The 24671-nt window shown below is 45.9% G+C and overlaps 1 protein-coding gene across 3 annotated transcripts in view; it reads left to right on the forward strand.

Annotated features, from left to right (window-relative positions):
* HEG1 (heart development protein with EGF like domains 1) overlaps positions 1 to 24671 on the forward strand; it is an 83579-nt gene that overhangs the window by 45978 nt on the left and 12930 nt on the right. For all 3 annotated transcript variants that reach the window (XM_082458490.1, XM_082458492.1, XM_082458491.1), the window contains exons 10-15: positions 2716 to 2819; positions 5551 to 5609; positions 5857 to 6017; positions 9933 to 10067; positions 14924 to 14966; positions 15099 to 15136. In XM_082458490.1, coding sequence (XP_082314616.1) covers positions 2716 to 2819; positions 5551 to 5609; positions 5857 to 6017; positions 9933 to 10067; positions 14924 to 14966; positions 15099 to 15136 — 540 coding nt within the window. The remainder of the gene's footprint in view (positions 1 to 2715; positions 2820 to 5550; positions 5610 to 5856; positions 6018 to 9932; positions 10068 to 14923; positions 14967 to 15098; positions 15137 to 24671) is intronic.

Consider the following 24671-nt stretch of genomic DNA (forward strand, 5'->3'; position numbering starts at 1 on the left):
ACACTGACCCCTGAGCATCAATTTCCTCATCTGTAAAATCAGATTACCACCTGCTCTGCTTCCCACTCAGGGTTATTATGAAGATCAAATAAATAATATATTTGAGCAAGCTTGGAAAATGGTAGGGGTCTCCAGATGGGAGGTATCCTTTGACATTAGTCTTCTAATCTCTTGGACCAGAGCTGAAAGCAATGAAAATGATAAACTACTTTGAATATAAAACAATAATTTTGGATCTTTAAAAAATCATTTAGATAACCTGTGTAAATCAACAGTTAAAAATTACCCTATTGTAATGAGGTGGATGGAGTTAGAGTCTGTCATACAGAGTGAAGTAAGTCAGAAAGAGAAAAACAAATACAGTATGCTAACACATATATACGGAATCTAAGGAAAAAAAAAAAGGCCATGAAGAACCTAGTGGCAAGACGGGAATAAAGACACAGACCTACTAGAGAATGGACTTGAGGATATGGGGAGGGGGTGGGGTGAGATGTGACAGGGTAAGAGAGTGTCATGGACATATATACACTACCAAATGTAAAATAGATAGCTAGTGGGAAGCAGCCGCATAGCACAGGGAGATCAGCTCGGTGCTTTGTGACCACCTAGAGGGGTGGGATGGGGAGGGTGGGAGGGAGGGAGATGCAAGAGGGAAGAGAAATGGGAACACATTGTATATGTATAACTGATTCACTCTGTTATAAAGCAGAAGCTAACACACCATTGTAAGGCAATTATACTTCAATAAAGATGTTTAAAAAACAAAACAAAACAAAACAAAAAGAAAACAACAAGGGAAACTGATGATTTAATACCTTTTAAATACACATATTTATGAGAGTAAAAATCAAGTAAATAAATTATACAAATATGAACATTAAACAGTAAGTAAAATAAATTATACAAATATGAAATTATACAAATATGAACATTAAATTATACAAATATGAACATTCTTTTTTTCCTTTTTTGCTGGAAAATAAAACTAGGGATACATTTAAAAAAAAAAAATTGCCCTAAAGCCAGATGATGTAACTGCAGCGTGAAGATGGGAATGTGTCTGGGAAAGGGCAGGGCTGGGGGGGACACTGCGGTGCCTTATTCGTATTCACACAGATGCAGAGGCCACATTTACTGTCCTGGTTCAGAAGAGATCTGTGTACCTGATGGTTACCATATATATGTTTCTGCACAGAGTCTGGGCACAGACCTAGACCTGTGAGATGGGAGGACAAAGGGGTGGGGTGACTGTTCTGGAAGACTGAGTGTGGAGGGTCCCACAGGCACCATGCATCAGGAGGAGAGCCACTTATTGTGTTAACAATCATCTTTCCCTTTTCAAGTCATTTAGCTTCATTGTTCATAAACATCAGAGGAATATGCAAATTAGAGCATGCTGAAACGCTTTCATTTGGCCAGGAATGTTTTCAAAGAGCTCCCTGCTTCTCAGAAAGAGTCCTAAGCAGCTGGCTTCACTGAACTGTAGAACAAGCAAAAAGATGTTAAATAAGGATTAAGGGCTTTAGACAGTAAGTATAAGATGTTAAATGTTTTCCCTGGCTCATTTGTGGGCCTTTTTCTTAATTCAGCAGGCAAGCTTTCTATGAAAGAGCAGCTTCATGTGTTTCTGTGTTTGGGTTTATTTATATTTTTTTCTTGTACAGAGGGAAAGATAAGAATTGAATCTAAAGGAAGATAAGAGCCAGGTATAAAGCAGGCTGTCCTAATTTTTGATTGCCTGCCCATTTGTAAGTTCTATCACCCTCAGGCCCAATCAGCACAAGTTGATGTTAACTAGAATTTTATTTTATGAGTGAAATGGGCCGTGAAAATGGGGCTACTTTCTTTCATGTCTGAACCCAACAGTATCTTGAATATGGGTTGTTTTCATTATGTGGCTTGTAGTCGTGGAGTCTGGCAGCCCCCTGAGCGGAGTCCTGCCACAGATGTTTGACACCTTTCTCTGTAGCCACTTGGTTGTCCTTAGACTATGAGATTCCTCAGGGGACTGGGGGTTTAGGGGGAAAGAAGAACTTGGAAGATGGACACACATGACGTTAAATGTTAATTTTGGCCCTTGGGAGCTGGGTGATCTTGGGAAGTAACCTGGCTTCTGGAAGCCTCTTTTATCAATGATAGAACAGGCATTTCCTCTGAGCAAGAGGAATGGGGAATGGATGGAGGTGACTCTCATGAGAATAGGAAACCAGAGCACGCCCTTGAAGTGGAGGGCTGACTAACTTGGTAAAAGACCTAGAGAGAAAGAGCTTTCCTCCATCCGAAGCTTTATAGGGGCCCACAAGCATTTGTCTTTCCAACCCACGTCTCCCTCCCCTCTTCCTGGAAGTGTGTTCTTTAGACCAGCTCATCTCTCTTCTCTCTTACAGCTTCACTGAGCATCTAAGATGTGGGAGGCCACTGGAGAGACGAGGAAAGCTCACTCTCTCAGAGCCCTCGCACATACGCAAAGGGCTCTTTGGAGCCTCTCACCCAAAGGTCTGCTCAGACTGAGTCTTCAGCTCAGCTCAGTCGGTGCTCCCATTGGTAGAGGAGCCCCGAAGAGGGAAGAGTGGTCTCCACCCTCCAGGAGAAAGAAATGCACAGAGAGCATCCTGGGAGGTGGAGGAAAGCTGGGTGCCTTGAGATTTACAGACACTCAGCCTTGCGTAGGTGGACCTTGTGAGGTCTAACAGGTTATGTTTTCATTTTCAGTTAGAACCTTCGTGACAGAGTTTAAATTAAAGAAAATGTTTCTTAATACCACCGTGGAAAAACATTCAGACCTCCGTGAAGTTGAAAATGAGATCACCAAAACGGTAGGTTTCCCGAAAGGCATCTTCCTGCTAGTCCTTTGTTTTCTAGAACAGATTTTATTCAGAATCGGGAACCTCCTGGGGATCAGCTGTATCTCCTGGGCAGTTCATTTCTATTATACTTGGAAGGTGAACTTTAGGGTAAAATTAAAGGCCTCTTGGAAATAGAAGGGAGGTGTTGAGAACCAGTGATGCCGGTAGAAGCATTTCTTCTAATGTGTCTTCCCATGCAGCCTTTATCGGTGCCTTGGCATTTCTTGTCCATGTTCAGACTCATAGTTACAGACATTTAGGTGACATGCACCAATAAGAGCTGTTGGTGAAGCGGAAAGACCCAGAAAATCCTACGGTCCCATCTGCTGTTGACATGCTGTGTGATTTTTCTGTCTGTGTTTTGGAACCTGGAGAGAATGATGCTTTTTTCTCAAGGGAATGCTAAAGGTGGAACAGTTAATCCTATTATCCAGGGTTGAGAATTCACTGAGTAGATTATCTAGGGGCCTTTGATTCTTCTTCTTTCCCTCCTTGCCTGCTTTTTGCCAGGAAAAAGGCAAGAAAGAAAAAAAGAAAAATGGAGAGGAAAGAAGAAGAGATAGAAATGAAGCTCAGATAGTAAATTTTGCCTCTCAGCTGCTACCATAGTCTAAGATTTGGTGCTCAGAAAATTGAAATTTGCCATCAAAATAACTTTTAGAGATTGTTTTCTGATTTTAATTTTACTTGTTCTTTATGGGTAAGAGTATATTAGCCAAAACCCATAGAATTTTATGGGACCACGGGTTTTATTTGTGTAACATGTAGATTCCAATTCCATTTCTGTATCTACTGAGCACCTACTCTGTGACAGGCACTTTACCAGATGCATCACTCCTATAAGAGGTATTGCCAACACTTTTACAGAGGGAAAACTGGCAGGCTTTGGAAGTGAGTGACATTGCCCGAGTTTACACAGAACAGGTGCAAAGTTAGAGACCACTCTCACTTCTGACACCAATTGCGAGTTTGGGGGTCCCCAAGAAACCCTCAGTTTTGATAATGCACGAGAAGGACTCACAGATCTCACTGAAAGCTGTTCTACTTGTGGTTACGGTTTATTGCAGTGAAAAGATCCAGGTTACAGTCAGCTAAGGGAAGAGATGCATGGGGCAGAGTCCAGGAGGGATTCAAATTCAGGGCTCCCAGTCGTCCTCTCCCCATGGGGTCATGGACAGGGTTAACTCCTCTCAGCAATGATGTGTACAATATTCATAGAGTATCACCGACCAGGGAGACTCACCCGAGCCTTGGTGTCTAGAGCCAAAACACAGATAGTCAACTGCCCATATGGCTGACCTCAGTCTCCAGCCCCTCTGGAGAGGTAACCCTTTGGGTTACCTTGTAACCCCAAACCCCACCATAAATCACACTGTTAGATTATCTGGAGCAGCCCAGGGTCTCCAGGTAAACAAAGGCAGGACATTCCAAAGGCTTAGAAATTACCTCCCAGTAGTCAAGGGCCAGACCTCTCTTTGCGTAAGGTCAAATTCTTTACTATATGACAGGGTTTTACGTCTACTAACCCTATACCTGGTGTTCTTGGCACTGCACCGCAGCTGCCTCTTAGTTCGGTTGTAGGTCAATATTTCCTTCTAAGATAGTACAGGGGCTCAGAAACTCGTGCAGAGGTACAGTCCTTCCCATTACACGGTGCTCAGTGACTTATCTGATTTGCTGATTTTTACCCAGTATCAACATATAATTTATTAGTAATGTGACATCCCCACCCCCAGGATATAGTGAAGATTTGGTTATGACTAGAGAAGATTTAGGCTATGACTCAAGTAGCCTTTCCCAAGGTGCCGTTCTGTTCTGAAATGTGCTATTTCTGTTTCTTCCTGGGAAAAAAAGTTTAAGTAATAATAATAATAAATCATTACCTTGTGAATATAAAGCAATGTCATACAAAGCCAAAAAAGTGTTTGATAGCATCCCGTGTTTGAATCCACCTTGTGAAGGGTGAGATGTGTCTGACACACAGGCTTTGAAGACAGGTGGGTTGCACTGGTCAAGGTATTGAGACCCTCTGCTGCATAAAAGGAATCCCCAGCCCCTACTGTGGGGGGGAGTGGAGAAGCAGGCATGTACTTCATGCCCCACAGGGATTTTCTGCTCTTTCCGAGGACACAAGGCAAACACAGGGAGAGTCGCTCTTAATTTGCTCTCAACAAAAGGGCTCTTGACCCATGTAATGTCATTTCCTATGGAGAGCCTTATTGAAGAGGACCTATCTGTGAGTTAGGTCAACTCATTGTAGATTAAGAGGGGTCTGTGTCAGGCCTGCCAGACCTGGGGTAGCTGAAAGGAACCCAGCCTTTTCAGTGAGGCTTGTTCACTATGCAAAGTCCAAATAAACAGTTGCCTCTGAGGTTTTTGAAACCCTGGGTCTTAGAAGAGATCTGCTCCTTTGAAGATGTTTTGCATCCAAGGGTGCTGTTCCGAACATCATTTCCTGCCAAGATTTTCCCCACTGATTTACTATCTGCCTCTCTCCCTTTGTACTCATGGAACAACAGAATAAGAGCAGAAAGGCATTTAAGAAAGGAACAAAAAAGACACCACTCCTGCGTAAGGCCGCCTGCTGACAACTTGATGGCTGGAAAACGCCTATTTGATCCTGAAAATAGGAAATTCGTTCTAGGTTCAAGGCTTTTGTCTGACTCACTAAAGTTAACGATAAACCTGTTCTTCCTTTCAGTTAAATGTGTGTTTTTCAACATTACCTGGTTATACCCGATCCACAGCTCATGCTTCTAGGTAAGTAACAGGATTATATTAGTATGTGGACCAGTCTATAGAAAGGGAAGGCTGTTCTAACATGGGTGATGGCAACAAAACTGGGCCTTGTTTTGATTGGGCCATAGGGTGATCCAGGGCCAAGGTCACTGGAACTTCATGCTCTCCCAGGCCCTCACTGGAGAATGGGGAGGACACTCATTTTCCAGAAGCCCTGGGGCCCACATGTCATCTTAGGACAATTAAAACCTACATATTTTGCCTGTAGGGAGCCCAGCGTGGTGGTGATGTCACTGCAAACCACCTTTTCCCTGGCCTCCAACGTGACGCTGTTCGACCTGGCCGATGGGATGCAGAAATGTGTCAACTCCTGCAGGGCCTCTGCTGAGGTCTGCCAGCTCTTGGGGTCTCAGAGGCGGATCTTTAGAGGTAAGAGGCCCTCTGGGAGAACCCCACCCATTCAGTTAGGCACAGACCGAGGGTAGAAGTGTAAGGCATTCAGGGCTCAGGTCCAAGAAACTTGTCACAGAACCAGCCTGTCTTTGAAATGGGCGTTAAGCACAAGGCCTTTGTGTGTGTGCATCTTTGTGTACACATGCACGGACACACACACATACATATGTGGGCGCGCGCATGCGCGCGCACACACACACACACACTCACTCACACACACACACACACACACACACACACACACACACACACACACACACACGGAGTCCTGTACACACAGCCTTGAAGGCCCCCAGTCCTTGGCATACTGTTTCTATTTCTTCTCTACAGCATTAGTATTGGAAGGGATGTAGGAGCTGATGTAATGGAGCAAAAACCACTCTTCTTTCCCTTGAAAGGTTCCTACTCTCTCTGGGGAGATAGAAATTCACACACAGAATGTACATGCTTGTCAATGGCTCCAAACCTTGATCATGACATACCATTTGGTTAAAAAAAAAAGCATGTGCAGAATCACCCGTCTTTCTGTGTATTTGTTTGCAAATTCTAAATGCACAGAAACAAGACTAGAAGATTAGAGGCCAAACTGCTCACAGTCTGTGATTTCTCTTTTCTTGTTCTTTATCTGTTTTTGTTGAAAGCTTCTACAGTGCATCTGATGTGAAGCAGCTGAAGAAAGGGATTAGAAACAAGTTTGGAAGGCAAATTCGGGTCTTGGAGGGGAGGTTTCGCCTCTGGGATGGGAAAACTCTGCTGGAATCAAAAGTGCTTCCTCATGCAGGGGGGCTTGCCCCTGCTGTGTCTCATAAGTGGTCAGAGCTGGCTCTGGTTGGCTCATTTTACTACACATAGGACTGGTGAGGGATGCAGAGTCGGAGGGAACCTCCCCATCTGGTGCCCAGATGCTAGACTAAGTTGTAGGTAGCAGGTTTGGTGCTCTGCCTTCTGGAGATCCAGGACGTTCCCGATGAGCCAGAGCTTTGTAAGAGCAGGTCTGGAGAGCCCTCCTTGTGGGCCGTGCATTACAGAGCTGGCAGTTAACCTTTTGCTCAGGGATAAATGCTAGAGCTTTGCCCATTTAAGGGCTATTCACTTGGAAAAAAAAAAAAAAAAGGAGCTAAGCATTCTGGAGTTCAAGTTGCTATCATTCAGCTTCAATGGGGAAATGGTTAAAAAATTCCTGCCCCATCACACTGTACTCTGCTTTGATTTTAGTTTCTTTCTCTTGCCAGTGATTTAAAGGTTCCAATTTTTCCTCCCCAGAAAGTAGGAAGGGGACCTTGCAGTTCACTAAACACGTGTGGAATACATGCTACGTGGTCAGCATTATATTAGGTTACTTTTTTTGTCCTTAGTAAACGTATTTCATGTTTTGCAAATCAAGTGGCAAGATATTTGGATTTTAAGGGCCATGCCCGTGGCAGCCCTGCCCACTCTCTGACCCCCATTCTTCCAACTGCTCAGATGTAGCTTACGGGAAAGCTCCTGTCTTCCTTGCCAAGGTCCCTTTTTTTTTTTTTTTTTTAAAGACTTTTTTCTAGAGCAGTGTTAGGTTCCCAGCAAAATTAAGAAGCAGGTACAGAGATTTCCCACAGACCTCCTGTCCCCACGTGTACTGGTGCCCATTCTTTGCCTCTGCTTTCCAAGCCCCTGAGGACAAAGACGGCCACGCGTCTTGGCTGAAAACAGCCTCACCTCTCTGTTTTCCCTCCCAGGGCTTCTCCAGGTTTTGCCAACACACTGCTTGGTCTCTCACTCACCCCTCTGAGTGCTAGAGAGGCAGGCTGGACCAGGGGGAGCTGTCAGCTTCTGACATCTGCGTGTTCCCAACACGTGGGAGGCGCCGGGCCACTCTGGACGCTGCCCTTGCGAGGGCAGGTTTTCCCCCTTCAATTCACAAAACATCTACTTCCTCGCCTTTCAGAGAACTGTAGCTCTCATCTCTCCAGAGGTTTAGAGTCCTTGGAAATCCCCCAGGGAGCGTCCCAGCCTTAGATTCACATAAATTCTCATTGTCTGTTTGGCGGATGTTATGCCCAGGAAGGACCATGGGAATTGTAGATGCAGAAAAATCACATCGCCAGGCTTAAAATGAACACGGCATCATTATACGTGGTTCCATTGGATGGACTGATGACAGAATGTTCTTTAAGAATTTTGAGGATAGCAACCCCTCCATCGCAAAGGCGGGGCCAGCTCTCCCTGCCTTCAAGTGAATCTGCTTCTGTGCGGGAAAGAGTTGCTTCAGCAGGGCGAGCAGTATTTGCCAGCAGGCGGGATTCGTGGGCAGGGTGGAGGGAAAACGTGACATTGGCTTCCAGAAAATATCTAATCAGGCCAGGCAACTCAGGCTGGCGGCTGCACCAACTAGTACCAGCCTAGACGGCCTTCTGTGCTGGAGATATTTCTTTATATTAAGGCTTTAGATGAGAGATTGTGGCCGTTTAGTGCCCCTCTGTGCCAGCTTCACCGTGTTTGCCTGGTGAGATTTTCCATTTTTCATTTTTCTCCCTTAAATACAAACCTTTCACAATAAACAAAGGAAATTGTATCACACACACCAATAGGTTCTGATTTAGCATGCCAGCTTCCACTGATAAAGGCAGGAAATTCAGCTCTGAGAGCTGAAATTGTGTCCTAAACTAACCTCCTGTGACCAAGCCACCCACTGGCCCCGAGCTCTCGAGACTCAGACAAGGAGGCAGATGCCGGGGTCCCTGTCACCAGAACCTGCCTGGGGTGGGGTGGGGGTATAGCTTTGCTGTGTTAAGAGCTGGCACCTGGTTTCTGAACTGGTTGGTGTTTTCCTTAAGGTGGGAGAAGGGATCCCACACCTCACTGCCCAGTGTACACGTGGCCCTTCCTCGGCTCTCTCCTCATGCTGACCTTGCTCACGCCCGCCGAAAACAGCGGCGTAGATCAGTCTCACCCTGTACATAGTGTAAATAAGCTACTGTCCACTATCCAAGTGATTTCATATTTTTGTTCTATTGTCTGTATACCCCAATTACGTATGTTTTTTTGTTAGATCTACCTTAGATGGTAAAAAGCACCCTCGTTGTGTCCACTGTATACAACCTCAGAGAGGGCCTGCTGTGTACAAACTCAGAGAGGGTCTGCTGTACATAACCTCAAAGAGAGCCCACTGTATACAAATGCAGAGCGGGCCTGCTGTATACAACCTGAGAGAGGGTTCACTGTGTACAACCTCAGACAGGGCCACATGCCCAACAATGAATGCTTTCTGATAATAATGAAAGAGTTCTTTGTCATCCATGAAATGAGCATGGCCCACATGGCCAGGTATTGACGACCCAGAGCCAAGCAAGCCCCAGGAGGGCGTCAGTATAGTGGGCAGGCGGGCAGTGACAGAACACATAGAGCCCGACTTACCTTCCACACCTCTCCTCGGAGTCAGTCTGCCTGGCAGCAGGCTACCCGCCACAGCAGGCGCTGCGTCCCTTGAGGCCAGACAGACACAGAGCCGGGACAACACACCTCAGCTGTGACAGGCCTTCTTCCTAAGAGGGCGGGTCACGCTTTCTGGGTTTGTGCAGATTCTCCCCTGCAGCCCTAGAGCGTGAAGGTGCAGAGGATCCCACCTGTTGAGGGTTGTGTTTGCAGGGGACGCTGGAGGTGGTGACGGCACCCCGTTTCTTCTGGGTTTGTTTTCTGCCCTGTGAACTTTTACTAACAGACCCGGGGCGGGGGGCCGACTCGGGGGAAGAGCGGCAGAAGGCAGTGCGAAGTGCCCTCCGGGAGGGGCGGCGCACCACGCAGGCTCTTTTGGAAACTGTTCTCCGAGCCTCTTGAAATAGAAAGTTCACGCATCTTAATGCTCGACGTGGAAGAGGTTTTGTTCTGTTTCACTGTCTTGTTTTTCCATTCTAGCGGGCAGCTTGTGTAAGCGGAAGACTCCAGAATGCGACAAAGAGACCTCCATCTGCACCGATCTGGACGGGGTCGCGCTGTGCCAGTGCAAGTCTGGCTACTTCCAGTTCAACAAGATGGACCACTCCTGCCGAGGTACCGGCAGGTCTGGGGCTCTGTGGCCCAGGGGGCGGGGAAGGTGCTTTTCTCTGCCCGGGGCACTCTCTCTGCTCTAGGGGTGACTGTTCTAATCTGGGGGTAACCGGTCCTAGTTATTTGGCTCCCAGCAGAGTTGAATACGTTATCTCCCTGGAATAATAGCATTATCTCTGACTGGTGCACACTGGTCTGGCCAACCAGATTCAAAGGAAAAGAAAAGAGAATGGAATGCCTGGGGTGGCCAGGCCTTTTTTTTTTTTCTCCTAATTAGAGGAAATTAGAAAAATTACTGTTTTAATTCCCAACGCTTTATTCTATTGTTTGCTAATCTTTTAAAATGAAAATACCAGCACGGAAGCAGGGCTGTACCTTTTAGTGGTAGCTGGCAGCCCGGGAGACCTGAGTCACAGCCCCACTCTGCCTGCCTGTCCTGTATCCTCTCGGGCAAGTCACTTTGCTTCGCTGAGCTTGAGTTTCCTCTTCTGTGAAATGGGTGCAGTGATACTTCATTGGATATTCTAAGAATTAAAGAGGGTAGTGGTTATGGAGGTACTTTGTAAGCCATCAGCCTTTGCTCTTGTATTTTACCCAGGTGGTCGTTGAACCAATGAGTTCTGGTTTTAAAGGTTTCAAGGCAGAAACCTAGTTCTGCTAATCTCTTAGGTGAGGATTAACTTCATCCAGTTTGAGACGAAGGCTGGTCAGTGAGTGCAGTGCAAGAATACTGCTTTAAAATAAAATGAATTCAAGTCCAGAGCCCTGGGTACCCTGACTTACGAAACCCTGCTGCAATTCATGATCACAGGAAAACTAGCAACATAAAGGCATCACGTAGCCTTAGGCCTCGCATCACATGAGAACGTGTATGGCCCAGTTTTCCTGCTCAGTCAATGCCTGCTGGTGACAGATGTACTGGAATCTGAGTTAAAATGGCATCCTGGGGAAAGATGACATGCCACTTATTTCTGTCAGGACTTCCCATTAGAGGAGAGGATAAAAATACATTTCAGGGCAGTGCTCTCATCCTGAGCTTCAGACCCTCTGACTTAGGTGCTTTGAAAGTGCACCTCCTCAGCTCTGCACACAGGCCCTCGGTGGGGTTTGAAGAGGGGAACCAACTCTGTGGGGCAACAGGCCTGATTCTGAAGCTCACAGCGCTTCTCAATGCCCTGTCAGTCTGCCGCTTTGATACCGAGGTGATGCTTCTTAGTTCCCTCTTATCTGGTTTCATGCAAAGTGCTGCTGGCCCGTCTTAGAAACTGGGACACTGAGTCCACTTCATGTGTGAAGGTAACCTCTGCTGACGTCCATGTGTGCTGGAGGCCGTGTGGCTACGTGGGGTAGAGTAGCAGTCGTTTCTGTACGCAGTGCCTCTGCAATTTCAGGCGGCCTCAAGAGCAGCCCTGCCACCTTTGCTTCTGGCTGGCGTGAGTCATTTCCCTCTCTTTCCAAGTCAGTAGTTCTATAATTGTGTCGCTTACAGACTAGCATTAGCAATAGCAGAGCTGTCAAAGATTTACCAGATGCAGTGACACAGGCACCGGAAACCTTATGTCTATCAAGTAATGACCGGAGAATCGGCATAAGAAAACAGCGGTTAGCTTTTGGGCTTGTGGCTGAGGCCCTGTGCAGCCTGCTTTCTTCGGTATCCTGTTGGTTAGATTTTCACCCATGGCCATCAGAGCTCCATGAATGGATCCCGGAGCTCCCTGGGCCACAGCCCGGTCAGCTGGGTTCTGAGGGGTTACAGTGACATCTTCTGGCCATTGGTGCTGGAGCACGGGGATAGTTAAAAGAAGTACCCTCTCGGACACCTCAAATCCGGGGTCAGTCCCTGGTGTAAATCGAGGATAAAGGCATGTGGGTGTGTGTTTTCTAAATCTCTGCAATTAGCAGTTGTACATTAGCAACTGTATATTGTTCTTTATTGTATGCACACACACAGCTTCTCAGCGTCTCACATAAAATGTCTTTACCAGACTTTCAAAGCATCATGTAAAATTAAAGTAGGTGTCCTTCCCGTAGATGTCTTAGCTTCCTTCCATCGTGCAGATATCCTGATGAATTCCAGCCACCTGTTTGCAGGTCTCTTTCTCTGACTAGACTGCAGATACCTTGGGTGCCTGTCTCTAGAATATGCTTGCACATTATGGGGTTCCATAAATGTCTGTTGAATGAACAATTGGATGATAGGGCAGCATATATGATAGGACAAGATTGGCAGGTCTTGATCTGGTTTCCTGCAAGGGAACAAAAGAGCCCTGAAGACTCCACCATGTACTTCTGACCTTTTATTTAAAAGTCCAGAAGGCTCAAATTTGCTTGTGTTCCATATCAATAGGGGAAGCCCACTTTGGGTGTATATGCTGGCTGTTGCCACATTCATTTCATCTTCAATGTTCTGCGGGTGAGGGTCCCTCTAGGGCATGGAGATGAGGAGCTGGATCCCAAGGCGCACTGGAGTGCCTTATGACAAGGTTTCCCTTCCAAGAGCCCCTAGAGCAGCACCAGGCCCACGGTAGCACTCAGTCTTTGATGAATGACTGAATGAACCCGTCTGAAATAAGGAAATATCATTACACCAGGGAGCCGGGCCACTTCTGAAGCTAAGTGAAAACAGCCCAGCCCATCAGCTCGTAGGCAGGACAAGAGATGGACCTTACGTCTGGCTGGATGACAGCCACAGGGTGGAAAGCTCCCACCCAGCAGATGAGGGTTGGGTGGGTAGATCTGATGTAAAAATATTTCCAGGAAGAAGTGTTCAGAATAGAACAGACTAGTGTGACATCAGCCTGCCTCAGTGCTGAGATGGGTGGGGAAGGGTCACTGGGATGCCAGCAGTCCCCGTGTAGCTGCCCTGCAGACAGAGCCGTGGCTCATCCAGGGGCCGCTTCCCCTGCTCCCACGACCCGGCCATAGCACAGGGACTGCCAGGGCGTGGTGCTTTCCACGCCAGGGAGACAGGAGGTCTCAGCTTGTTCCTTAGACAAGGCCCCAGCTGAGTAAGGCCAGCTCAGAGAACTCAGAGGTATCAAAGATTTGGGAGAGGGGCCTCATTACTCTTCCCTGAAGTGGGATATGATTATGCTCTACCTTGTTGCAAAAAAGATTTGAAGTGCCTAATGAAAATTCATGGTAACAAAATGAGATTTAATTTAAAAGGTAAATCAGGTTGAAGGAGAAATAAAATGACTGCTTTGTTGAGGCTAGAAGGAAAATGAATATGCAGAAAGATATACCTTAAGTTCCCGCATGTTTCCTAAAGATAGGCCACTCACTCAAGTTCTGAGGCAGAGAGAAACATGATTTTGAAAGAAGTGGCGACCATCAAATAAGTAGAGTTCTTTAGGCCCATCCGCATTTTTCTGGGCCCCAGGGCCCAAGAGACGTTTCTCTGGGGCATCCACATCACGAGGTTACTGAGTGGTATTGTGGCAATGTGGTCCATGACAGCCTGTGATAAATACCCTAGGGGCTTGCCTGGGGCTGCTGCTAGTAATAGATTGCCCTTAATAAAGAGAGCAGAGCTCAGGAAAAGTGATTCCAGGGGGCCAAACAGTGCAGTGCAGGCTCACAGCTCTCATGATCTGCTGTGAGAGAATTTAGATCATTTAGAACAGTATTTTCCAAACCATTCCACAAAACTCTAGTGATATATCGATCGTCTATGACAACAAAATAGATACTAGAAACATTTAGTGTCTAACATTAAAAAATAGAAGGAAGAAAAAAGTTAAGCACATCTACGTAGTTAATATTATTATGCACTGATCCTTAAAGGAGGATGCGGGAGGTCTGTGAGAGATCTCCCATCCCAGCCTGCAGGGCGTGCAGCCTCTGAGCCACGTGTGCTGCTGGCACTCACGTCTCACCATCAGTGTGTGTGCTATCTGTCCAGAGATCGCCGCTCTACGCTGTGTACCTTTTCTTACCTGTGATTCTTGTATGCAGCGCATGGCATACATTAATCATGAATCAAATTTCTATCATTCCTTGCAGCAGTGAATTTGTCCGAGAGGAGATTTTTTATTGTCTACTTTCATCCAAGCATGCATTACAGCTCATGGTGTTCTGTCAGCTTATTGTAATGCTGAAAATGTTCTGTGATCAGATCAATTCAGGAACTGCTAATCTAGGGGAATGGCTGGCCCACAGGCCTTCAGTGAAGCAGTGGTCCATGAGCTGCACTGCCAGAGGGTTCAAAGCTATGGTCTTGGGTGATGTGCCGATTAGGGCTCATCTAGGTATGTCTAGAATCCCCTACACAGACCACAGGGTGAGCGTTCTCTTATGGAAACTGAGGCCCCCACCAGGACCATGGCTCTGAAGGTGTCACAGCTCTCACTTCCTCATGGAAGGGGGTTGATGGAGCCAACAGCTGGTTAAAGGTTTGACTTACGTTAAAGAAGGTGAAGCAGTTGTCTTTGTGTTTACGGAAGGATGTTACACTGGGGCCACGGAGAACTTCCAAAAATAATTGCATATGTTGGATAATAATTACAGCTACAAACAGTTAGTGGTTACTATGTGCTAGGTGCTGCGCTAAGTCATTTGCATGCCTTATTTTACTTAATCTTGGTTAATTTAACCAAGAAACTATAAAACAGATATTATTATTATCCTCTTTTTTATAGCTGGGAAGCTGAGAATCACTAAGAGGTTAAGAAATTTGATAAAATTGAGTTGAGCTGGCAACAGTATTTAGGCCAGGTTTTAGGTAATTCTAAAGCTGTTTGTAGCCTGCTGGATCTAGAATACTGTTGTGGCCTTTAGGGTGGCTGGTTTTATTAACTGTCAGTTTGGACCAAGGGAAGTCAATAGACACGTTCCTGGATTTTCCTTTTCTCTTTCAGCCTGTGAAGATGGATATAGGCTTGAAAATGAAACCTGCATGAGGTAGGCTCCGTGTTCATTTATTCTGATGAATTTGTTCCAAACCTTATTTAGAAGTTACTTAGGTAAATTGCCTCAGTTATTTCTTTTGATATTTGAAACTAATCCTTATTCTTTTTCTTTGTTGATTTGCAGTTGCCCATTCGGCCTTGGTGGTCTCAACTGTGGAAACCGTAAGTATGCAGAAGTCCCGAGTTCTGCGTGGGCAGGGCTGGCACGGCTGTTGGCACGCAGGGTGTCTGTCCCCTCCTCTTGTCCTCAGTTCACATCTGCTGTCTTCCCAGCTCCTGTGCTGGGAGGAAAGCAGAGCGCTCTCCAGGGGCTGGAGGTTTGTAGGGGAGATAAACACTTTCCTAAATAGCCTGACTGTGGAGTGTTAATCAGTACATTAGGCATGAGGTTTGAGGCAGAGAGGGAGGGACCACACCCAAGGAGAATAGAAGAGCCTCCTGGGTAGTTTCTTGGAGGGGATGGAATTGGAGGTTTGGGAAGACTTTGGCTGGCAGGTATGGAGGGAGAAGGAATCCAGGCAGAGGGAACAACCTAAACAAAGGTCTTGGGGCAGCTTGGGCCCATGGTTTTCAGGGACAGTGTGTAAGTGGGTGTGGCTGAGGACAGAAAGAGAGGAAGGCGGAGAATGGGGGATTAGGTTGGCAGAGTATGTGGGGACCAAACTGTTGGGACTTTCGATGGAGTCTGAGAGTTTAGGTTTTAATCAGTAGCCACTGTGGCACTAGCAAGAGTCTTAGAGCAGGAAAGCAGTTTGATCAAGAAAATCAAGTCCGGCTGCCGTGAGGAGGACAGAGGACAGAGGAGAACATGGGGCCGTTTAGACCAGTATCGTTGGGGCGGGGGTCAGGGCTGGACGCAGACTTAGGGGGGGTCCCCTGCTGCTAGCTGACGTCAGTGCTCCCGGGTACAAGAGGGTTGAGTGGCGGTGACTGTGCCCGTGGCGAGTTTCACAGTTAATTCACTTCTTTGAGAGAAGCGGTTGGGATTCATTCCAGATCACTTTCACTGACATTTTCTTACACTGAGACCTGAGAAATTACAGTCACCCTCAAAATTATTGAAAGAAATTCTGGGATACAGAATGTAGCAGGAATAGTAACACTCACTATTTTAGGACAGCTTTGTCCCTCATTCCATAGAATCCGCCAACAGTCCATATTCTAAGTTTACTAGACCACAAGTAGACATGACTTTATTTAACAAGAGATGCTCCTCTCACCCCATCAGTCAGAAATTCCAAGTGTTTTAAAAGCTCTTATGCCAGAAATGGGGTGGGGGGTGAAGACTAGATAGACATTTCTTTTTTTTTTTTAATTATTGATTTTATTTATTTATTTAAATTAATTAATTTATTTGGCTGTGTTGGGTCTTCATTGCTGCGCGCAGGCTTTCTCTAGTTGCAGCGAGCGGGGGCCACTCTACGTTGCGGTGCGTGGGCTTCTCATCGCGCTGGCTTCTCTTGTTGCAGAGCACAGACTCTAGGTGCGCGGGCTTCAGTAGTTGTGGCACACAGGCTCAGTAGTTGTGGTGCACGGGCTTAGTTGCTCCGCGGTATGTGGGATCTTCTCGGACCAGGGCTTGAACCCGCGTCCCCTGCATTGGCAGGCGGATTCTTAACCACTGCACCACCACGGAAGCCCTAGATATTTCTTATTATGGCACAATATCACAGGTGTACTTGGTTTTATAAGAGCGTGAGTGAGACAGGGTGACGCGCGTGGAGATGTGACCATCTCGGGGGTAGGGAGCAGGAGGTGAGAGAGCCCACCTGCCAGTCCTCCCGGGGCCCCTTGGCCCTGACAGGCCTCTCATAGGATGAGGCAGTACTTCTAACCTGCTTGTAGTCAAACAGCTCCCTAAATAGGTTTTACTAGAAAATGCTTCATATTTCTCAGGAAATGGAAGAGTGAAAATGGATACAGGGAAAAGCCCTAGAAAGGGCTGAAGGAAAGGGGAGTGAGCTGCCGGGCGTTGTTCTAAGTGGCAGTGAGTGATTTGCTTTTCAGAGATCATTAACTACTGTATATGTGGAGAGGATATACCACTACATCCACTGAATGTTCTGTGAGTTCCTGTGTCTCCGCGTTATGTGGGTCGGGGTCTTGGAGTAGCAGAATTTCTCTCTGTTCCTGAGACTTCTTTTTGCTCCCTTTTATCCGAGTCATCACGATAATGTCCAGCAGAGGGCAGACTCCAGCCTGGAGGGTAGCTCCAGGCCACCTTTTGTGGGTGACTCTGGTTAACTCTGAGGGTGTGAATACCACTTTATGACTTTGATATCAGTCTTAGTGTCAGTGTTGCAAAGCAATTAATAGTCACTGATAATAAAAAGCACCTGCCAACAGCCCCTTTCTCTGCGGTCTCAGATCAGCCCTGGTGTGGGTTAAGGAATCCGGAGCACCTGATTTCATCCCCACCTATGGCGATAACACCGTGTGAGTTCTGTGGCTTGTCACTCAGTGTTTTGTGCCAAATAGCAGAGCTCTACCACCCACCCCTGTCCCTTCTGCTGTCACCACCAGAGACAGTAAGTGCCTTCTTGGAGGTCTGGCTCAGGCTGGATCTTTTATAGAAAAGAAACACTGCTCTCTGCAGGCTTCTGGGGACACACACTCTGCTGCCCAAGCCCCGTGAAACGGGGAGCCCAGCTCTGTCCAGCCACGCACGTGGCCCTGCGATTCCCTCACGCCTACATTCCTGGGAGTCAGCCAGCTCTAATACATTCTGGCTTCAGGCATAACCTCTGACTGCCTTTCTAAAAGTCCCTATTCGCTTTCTAGTGGTGCCCAGATTTCACTCGTCGCTCCTCACAGAGAATATCCTTCAAACTGGAGCCGGCAGGACAAGTTCTCCTCTCAAGTCCCTGAGTCCCTGAGGCGGTGCGGGCCCAGCTGGACCCCTCTGCGCACCTGGCAAGGCTGCCCACACCCGGCAGAGCAGGGCTGCACCTGTCTTATCACTGCTCGTTTTAATTTTCTTTCCATGTGAAATATGCCTCTTTATGCCGCAGATTCCAACAATCCTGTCTCTGATACCACTCGTCTGATGGCCCCAGAATTCTTACAGACTTGTTGTCACAATGTCCCTCACTTCACCTTGCCCCTCCAGCCTTTTTTAGGTGTGCGTGTTTCCTCCTTGGATTGAATTTTATAGAGGCTCCTCCTCACAGTTTTATTATATCTCTCATGACCTTGTGGTTTGCTTCACCTTTTTTCTCTTTTTAAAGTAAGTGAGTTTTGTCTTTTTATAACGTAAAAACAACACATGCCCATTAATTTTCCTTCTTTAACCCAAATTAATTAGAAAATAGATACAAGGGAAGAAGAAAACTAAAATCAAGCCTTATCACCCATTAAACACATCATTCAATACCCTGGTGTATATCCTTGCTACTGATGCTGGTCAGTAGGACCAGCAGAAGCCACAGCACCTAGGACCTTGTTAGAGATGCAGCATTTCAGGCCTCTCCACTCCAGACCTACTGAATCAGAATCTGAATTTTAACCAGACCCCTAGATTTGGTTAATATGCAGATTTGTATACATATCAAAGTTTAGGAAGCAGTACACCAGAGGTATGTATGTGTGTGTCTTTTTAACGGAAATCGGGTCTCACAGAATAAACTGTTTTGTAACCTGCCTTTAAACCTAGTCAACTGAGCAGTGTTTTCATTTACATAATTTTATAAGGCCACTTTTGATAGTTCTGTGGAGTTCTACTCTCTGGATATGTCCTAATTTACATAACCACTCCCCTCTTATCATCAGTTTTACATCTTTCTTTACAGTCCCATCCTCTAAGCCGTTCTTCTGTTTGTGGTTAGTGTCACTTTGTGATGATAGAACACACATAATTTTCCCAGATTACCTTCTTCTGGCCGCAGACATTTTTATCCATCCCTCCTTCTTATCTGCACCACGTCCTTCTGCAGGTCATCCTTTCCATTCGGGTGTCCTGCGTCTCTCCAGTGGGGATGTGGAGTCTCTTTCCCCGTGGCTGGGCCTCTTCGTCCTCCTCCAGTGAAACCAGACATTCACCTTAAAGGTCCTCCTGCCATGTCTTCCCACCCCACAGTCTGGTGGCAGGTGTAGAAAGTGTCCTTTAATGGTCTTCACCTTGTTGTTACATTGGGCTTAGAACTCAAACCAGTGGAAATGCTATGTGTTGGCAAGAGTCACTCGTAACAAACTGCTTAGGAGGACGAAGAGATCATTAATTATCCAGCAGTCAGCTGGAAGTCTCATGCAGCTAAAAGCAAGCAACTCACTTTGTGTCGGAACTGAAAGGAAGCAGCCTTGGGAGAGGGGAATGCTGCCCTGTCCCTACTCTTGAGTGTTATGGCCACACTACAGCCTGTAGATATGCGAAAGGCAAATTTCAAGAGGTACAGAGGAAAAAACAAACAAAAAAAAGAATGCTGTGAACAGGGTTCTAAAGGAAAGATGATGCAAGAGGAGTGGCAAGATTTAAAAGGCAGAATTCTAACCACACATCACTAATGAGCACAGTGAGGGGGAAGGGAAGAGAACTAAATGAATTTTAAAATAAAACGAATGTGGCCACCTGGAAAGGTCTGTAATGAGTTCAAGAGTTTTAAAGGAAGGCCTACGGGTTAGTACAAGTTAGTACGATTCTGACACCAATTCCAATGTGTGTTTTTCCACATCACTAAGCCAGTTATCTCAGTTCTGACACTATCTCCAGGTAGATCCCACAGCTTAAGGGCTCGGTCCACAAGACTTCCCCACCCCACTCCCCCAACGGAAGCCAATCCCACGTCCAGGTTGTCACCTGTGCTTCTGACCAACGGGCTGTAGATGGAGGTTCCAGTGACCCCCCTCCCTGCGTTCCATTAATTTGCTGTACTGGCTCGCAGAACTCAGGAAACATTTTAGTAGATTACCAGTTTATTATGAAAGGATAGAACTCAGGAACATCCGGATGGAAGAGATACTCAGGGCCAGGTTGGGGGAAGGGCCCGGAATGTCCATGCCCTCTCCCAGCGCGGCACCTTCCCCTCATCTCCCAGCGTTCACCAACCTGGAGCTCTCTGAACCCCGTCCTTCTGGCTTTTCATGGCAGCTTCATGACACAGGCATGGTTGATTAAATCATTGGCCATTGGTGACTGAAGTCAGTCTCCAACCCCTCTCCTCTCCCAGGAGGTTAGGGGGGTAGGACCAACAGTTCTAACCAGCTAATCATGAGTTTGGTTTCCCTGGCAACCAATCTCCACCCAAGGGTTTCCTAAGGGCTTTCCAAAAGTCACCTCATTAACATAACAAAAGACACCTCTGCTCTCCAGGCTTAGGAAATTCCCAGGGTTTTAGGAGCTGTGCTTGGAACAAGGACCGGGAACAGATACATATTTCTTATAAATCAGTATTACAGTCGACTAAAGTTATTCTGGAGTAAGTAAACCTAGCTGGCTTGAACAACAAAGATGGTTTATTGGAAGGCTCCTGGGGTAAGTCATGGAATTCCAGCATCAGGAATGGCAAGAATCAGGGAGTTGTGGAGAGTCACAGCAACAGGAGATTGGCGCCTTCTTTTCAGAGCACACGTTAACGTGGATCCGTCTTCATCCCTGTCTCTACTCGTGCTCTGGGTCTGTGCACAGGCTTTCTGCCTCACAATGGAAAATAGGCTCACCAAAGAGCTTCGAATGCGTGTCACTGGCTTAGTCATTTTGAAATAGAAGGTTCTGTCTCTCTCCCAGAATGAGATTCCTGGGAAGGAACTAATAGATCCAGCTTGGATCTTGTGCTTACTCCCAGACCAAACCCCTGTGGCTGGGGATGGTGTTACATGTATAAGCATGACCACCCCACTGTACCCTGCATGTGGAGCGGGGTGGACAGTTCCCACAAGGGGGTTGACTAAGCAGACAATCCTGTAGATTCCATCCAAATAAGCATATAAGCAAGGACAGATATAGCCTCCGGGAAAGACTAAGGCCCAGAATGGGTTGGTTTAATGAAAAACGGCAACAGCGACGACAGCAACATCAACCTATGATCAAACCACAGGAAGAATAACGTAAAGATAGAGCCATTGCTTGGGAAAGACTGTGAAATGTCAGCAAATGTCCAAGACAAAGTAAGTGAAGAATTCCAGGTTCATCATTCTGCAGGATCTCTTCAAAGTAGGAAGGATAGGACAGATGAACCTAAGACAGCACACATGGCCTTCGTTCTCACCTTAATAAACAAACATTCAGGGAACCTACAGGACTAGTGAACGTTACAGTAGGGGTTGATTTACAGTCCCACGCACTGTACATCATCATGTGGCCTCATAATAAATCTGAAGTCAGTCCTCAAGTGTGAAAGATCAGTTGTAGTTCATGAGCTGACTTGACCATAGGTATGAGAAAAAAGATCTGTGGGTTATATTGTCCACAAGCTTATTACAAGTTTCCAGTGACATGGCTGCCAAAGAACAACAAACGACTCTTTAAAAAATGTATGTGTATAAAGTAAATTATATATGTACATATATACACAGACAATTTCTAGATTTAGAGGAGGTTGTGTGTATCTGCGTGTTTATATAAACACATGAATAAAATTTGGGAAATAGAGAAAAACATGAAGAAGAAAGTACCAGTCCATTATTACCCGAGGCAGTGCTAAAGTCAGTGAACATTTTTGTGAGTTCTCTGCCAGGCGCTTTCTCTGTGCTCATGTGCACAGAGGTCTTCGGCTTGCAGTCCAGCATTCTTTTCTCTCCTACATAATTTAAGCCAGTGCCACCCAAGGTCTGGCCTTCCAGTTGGCAGTGTCTCCATCCACCAGAAGCTTACTGGAGATACAACTTCTTGGCCTAGCCCAGACCTGCTGAATCAAATCTCTTGGGGTGGGGACCAGGCATCTGAGTTTTAACAAGTCCTCTGGGTGAGTCAGATGTGCAGGAAAAGTTTGAGAAGCACTTGTCTATATCAGTGTGTTTTGTTTCAAGGGGGCAAATTATGCTCAGAAACCAAGAGGTGATCTTTACCAACATTTTATTTAAACACAGGTTGACTGTGGGGATTATAATTTCACAGGGCAGTAACATACAGGATGTCTCTTAATAAGTCAATAAAGAAATAACAGTCCAAACTAATGACATACTTATCACACTGTTGTTCCAGGAAAGGGGAGATGGAAGGAATAAGGTCCAAACTTAATTGAGGTGTACCTTTCAACAAGTTGGTTCTCAGGAAAGACGGTTCAGCAGATTTCCAACTGTCAGTGCAAAAACCACAATCCTTGTTTCCAGAGCGTGTTGCTAGGGAATCAGGACGCTCGTGTTGACAGGCAAGATGATCTTTGTGAGGCCACCGCACTGCCCGGCTTCTACCACTACCAGTAGAAGAGCCCCCTTTACCATGGGAGGAGCTGGTGCCCCAGGGTCTTCGGAGAGCTATTTAGATCAGCAAAGGATAGCCTTGTCCAGACCGAACACTCACAAGAGTCTCCACAAACTCTGAGTATTTAGAGTCTAAATGTCCCCTTGCTCATGTTGCTTCTTCATAGGTTCTTATTAAGCCCCCAGCCGCACTAGTAAGTGCTGTCGGCAGCCACAGATGTGGATGCTGACATCCTGAAATACATTTTCACTTTTATATCAAAACAATAACTTCATTCATTTTTTTTTTTTTTTTTTTTTTGGCCGTGCCCAGTGGCTTGCGGGATCTTAGTTCCCCAACCAGCGATTGAACCCTGGCCCCGGCAGTGAAGGTGCCAAGTTCTAACCACTGGACCGCCAGGGAGTTCCCCAATAACTTCATTCTTAAAAACAACTTCATTCTTGTCACAAACAAGGGGACCTGAAATCATATAAAACCACCTCATAACACGGCACCCCTCAAAGTGTGGGAGCTGTGAACTGGGACAGGACAGCGACAAGATGATACAGAAATGGAGAGTAAGCACTTAGAATCGTTTACGCCGACATGGCTGTGACACCCAAGCATGGGATCCTTTGTAAAATAAATAGCTTTGTTGTATTTTACGGAAGTATCGGTCTGAAGTAGATGCCTTGAAAAAAGGAGAGAAGGAAATTCATGATAGTTGGTGCCTGGGGGGAAAGACAAGAGAAACAAATGAGACTTTATTTTCTTCATTTAAAAATAATATCCAAAAGCACAGGCCAAGAAGAACTGGTCCTTGACCACAGATAGTTTGGAAAGCACTGGTCTACGCTGCCTTTGTCTCTCTTTAGACACAGCACAGGTGCTTGTTTCAAAGGGAAACCTGCCACAGCTGCAGCAACTTGCAAGGGTCACTTCTAAAATGAGTGCTCGTTTGTTTTGCCGGAAGCGACAAAACATGAACTTGGTGTGGAGGGATAAGCAAGAACTAGACTTTGGTCTCTGGTGAGGGACAAAGGCAGCTACTGTAGGTTTTTTGAGGCAGGGAAATGGCACGGTCAGATTCGGTTTTTGCAGTGAGTGGGCAAGACTGGGCACGGGAGCATGAGTTAGGAGGTGATTACAGTTGTCTGGTCAGCAGTCGATGGTGGCTTAGGGTAGCGTTGGTGGAGATAAAGGGAAGTCGACAAATTCAAGAGATTTGTCTTTTGTCCTCACTTTTTAAAAAATGAAGCTTGAGGGCTTCCTTGGTGGCGCAGTGGTTGAGAATCTGCCTGCCAATGCAGGGGACACGGGTTCGAGCCCTGGTCTGGGAGGATCCCACATGCCGCGGAGCGACTAGGCCCGTGAGCCACAACTACTGAGCCTGCGCGTCTGGAGCCTGTGCTCCGCAACAAGAGAGGCCGTGATAGTGAGAGGCCCGCGCACCGCGATGAAGAGTGGACCCCGCTTGCCGCAACTAGAGAAAGCCCTCGCACAGAAACGAAGACCCAACACAGCCATAAATAAATAAATAAATAAATAAAATTAAAAAAAAAAAAAAGAGTAAAACCTTTATAAAAAAAAAAAAATGAAGCTTGAGTAGGTGTGTCAGGAGGTGAGGGAGAGAATTAACTCATTCCTTGGTTTGGCTTTGTTTCCTGGATATCTTAATACTGATGGTTTTTCATAGTAATCAGGTTTCTGGACTATTTATTTCAAGAAAGGACAGGTAAATGGTTGCATGACTTGTATTTGCTCTTCTCTCACAGTCTGCTCATTGTCAGCTCTGTGCATTATCCTTTGACTTTACCTGAATACCTAGAGAGTATGGTTCCATCCTAATTTACTATAGGAAACCTGGTCATTGGCTCTTTTTTTTTTTTTCATCCTGGACCTTACAACCTGAGAGCACAATTATAAATATATTTCCACAGCAAAAAACAATCTGAATATTTAATAGATTTTATTGAAAATATGTTTTCCAGAAATATATAGGTATAAAACCAATTAATTAAAATTTTAATATTGTTTATTATATATGATATGTGCTTGCTTATGTGACTGCTAATTTCTGGTAATTAAATTCAATGTGTATGTGCTGAGACTACCCAGTTTCTAGCATGGGTTATGCAGTGATTCTCAGACTCTGGGTAACATTTCTTATAAAATTGTGAAATCTAGCCTAGGGTTGCCTTCTTTTTATTTTATCAAGTAAGAACCTAAAACCAAACTAAAAAATTTTACATCTACTATCACCATCAATTCAAAAATTTTTTAAAACAATTAACCACCAAGGGTGGGAAGTAGCCAAGAAAATATTCTCTTTTTTTCCAATTACTTTTTCAAAAGCAGCTTTAC

Source organism: Balaenoptera physalus (genome assembly GCF_965194825.1).
Source record: "Balaenoptera physalus genome assembly, chromosome: 4".
NCBI lineage: Eukaryota > Metazoa > Chordata > Mammalia > Artiodactyla > Balaenopteridae > Balaenoptera > Balaenoptera physalus.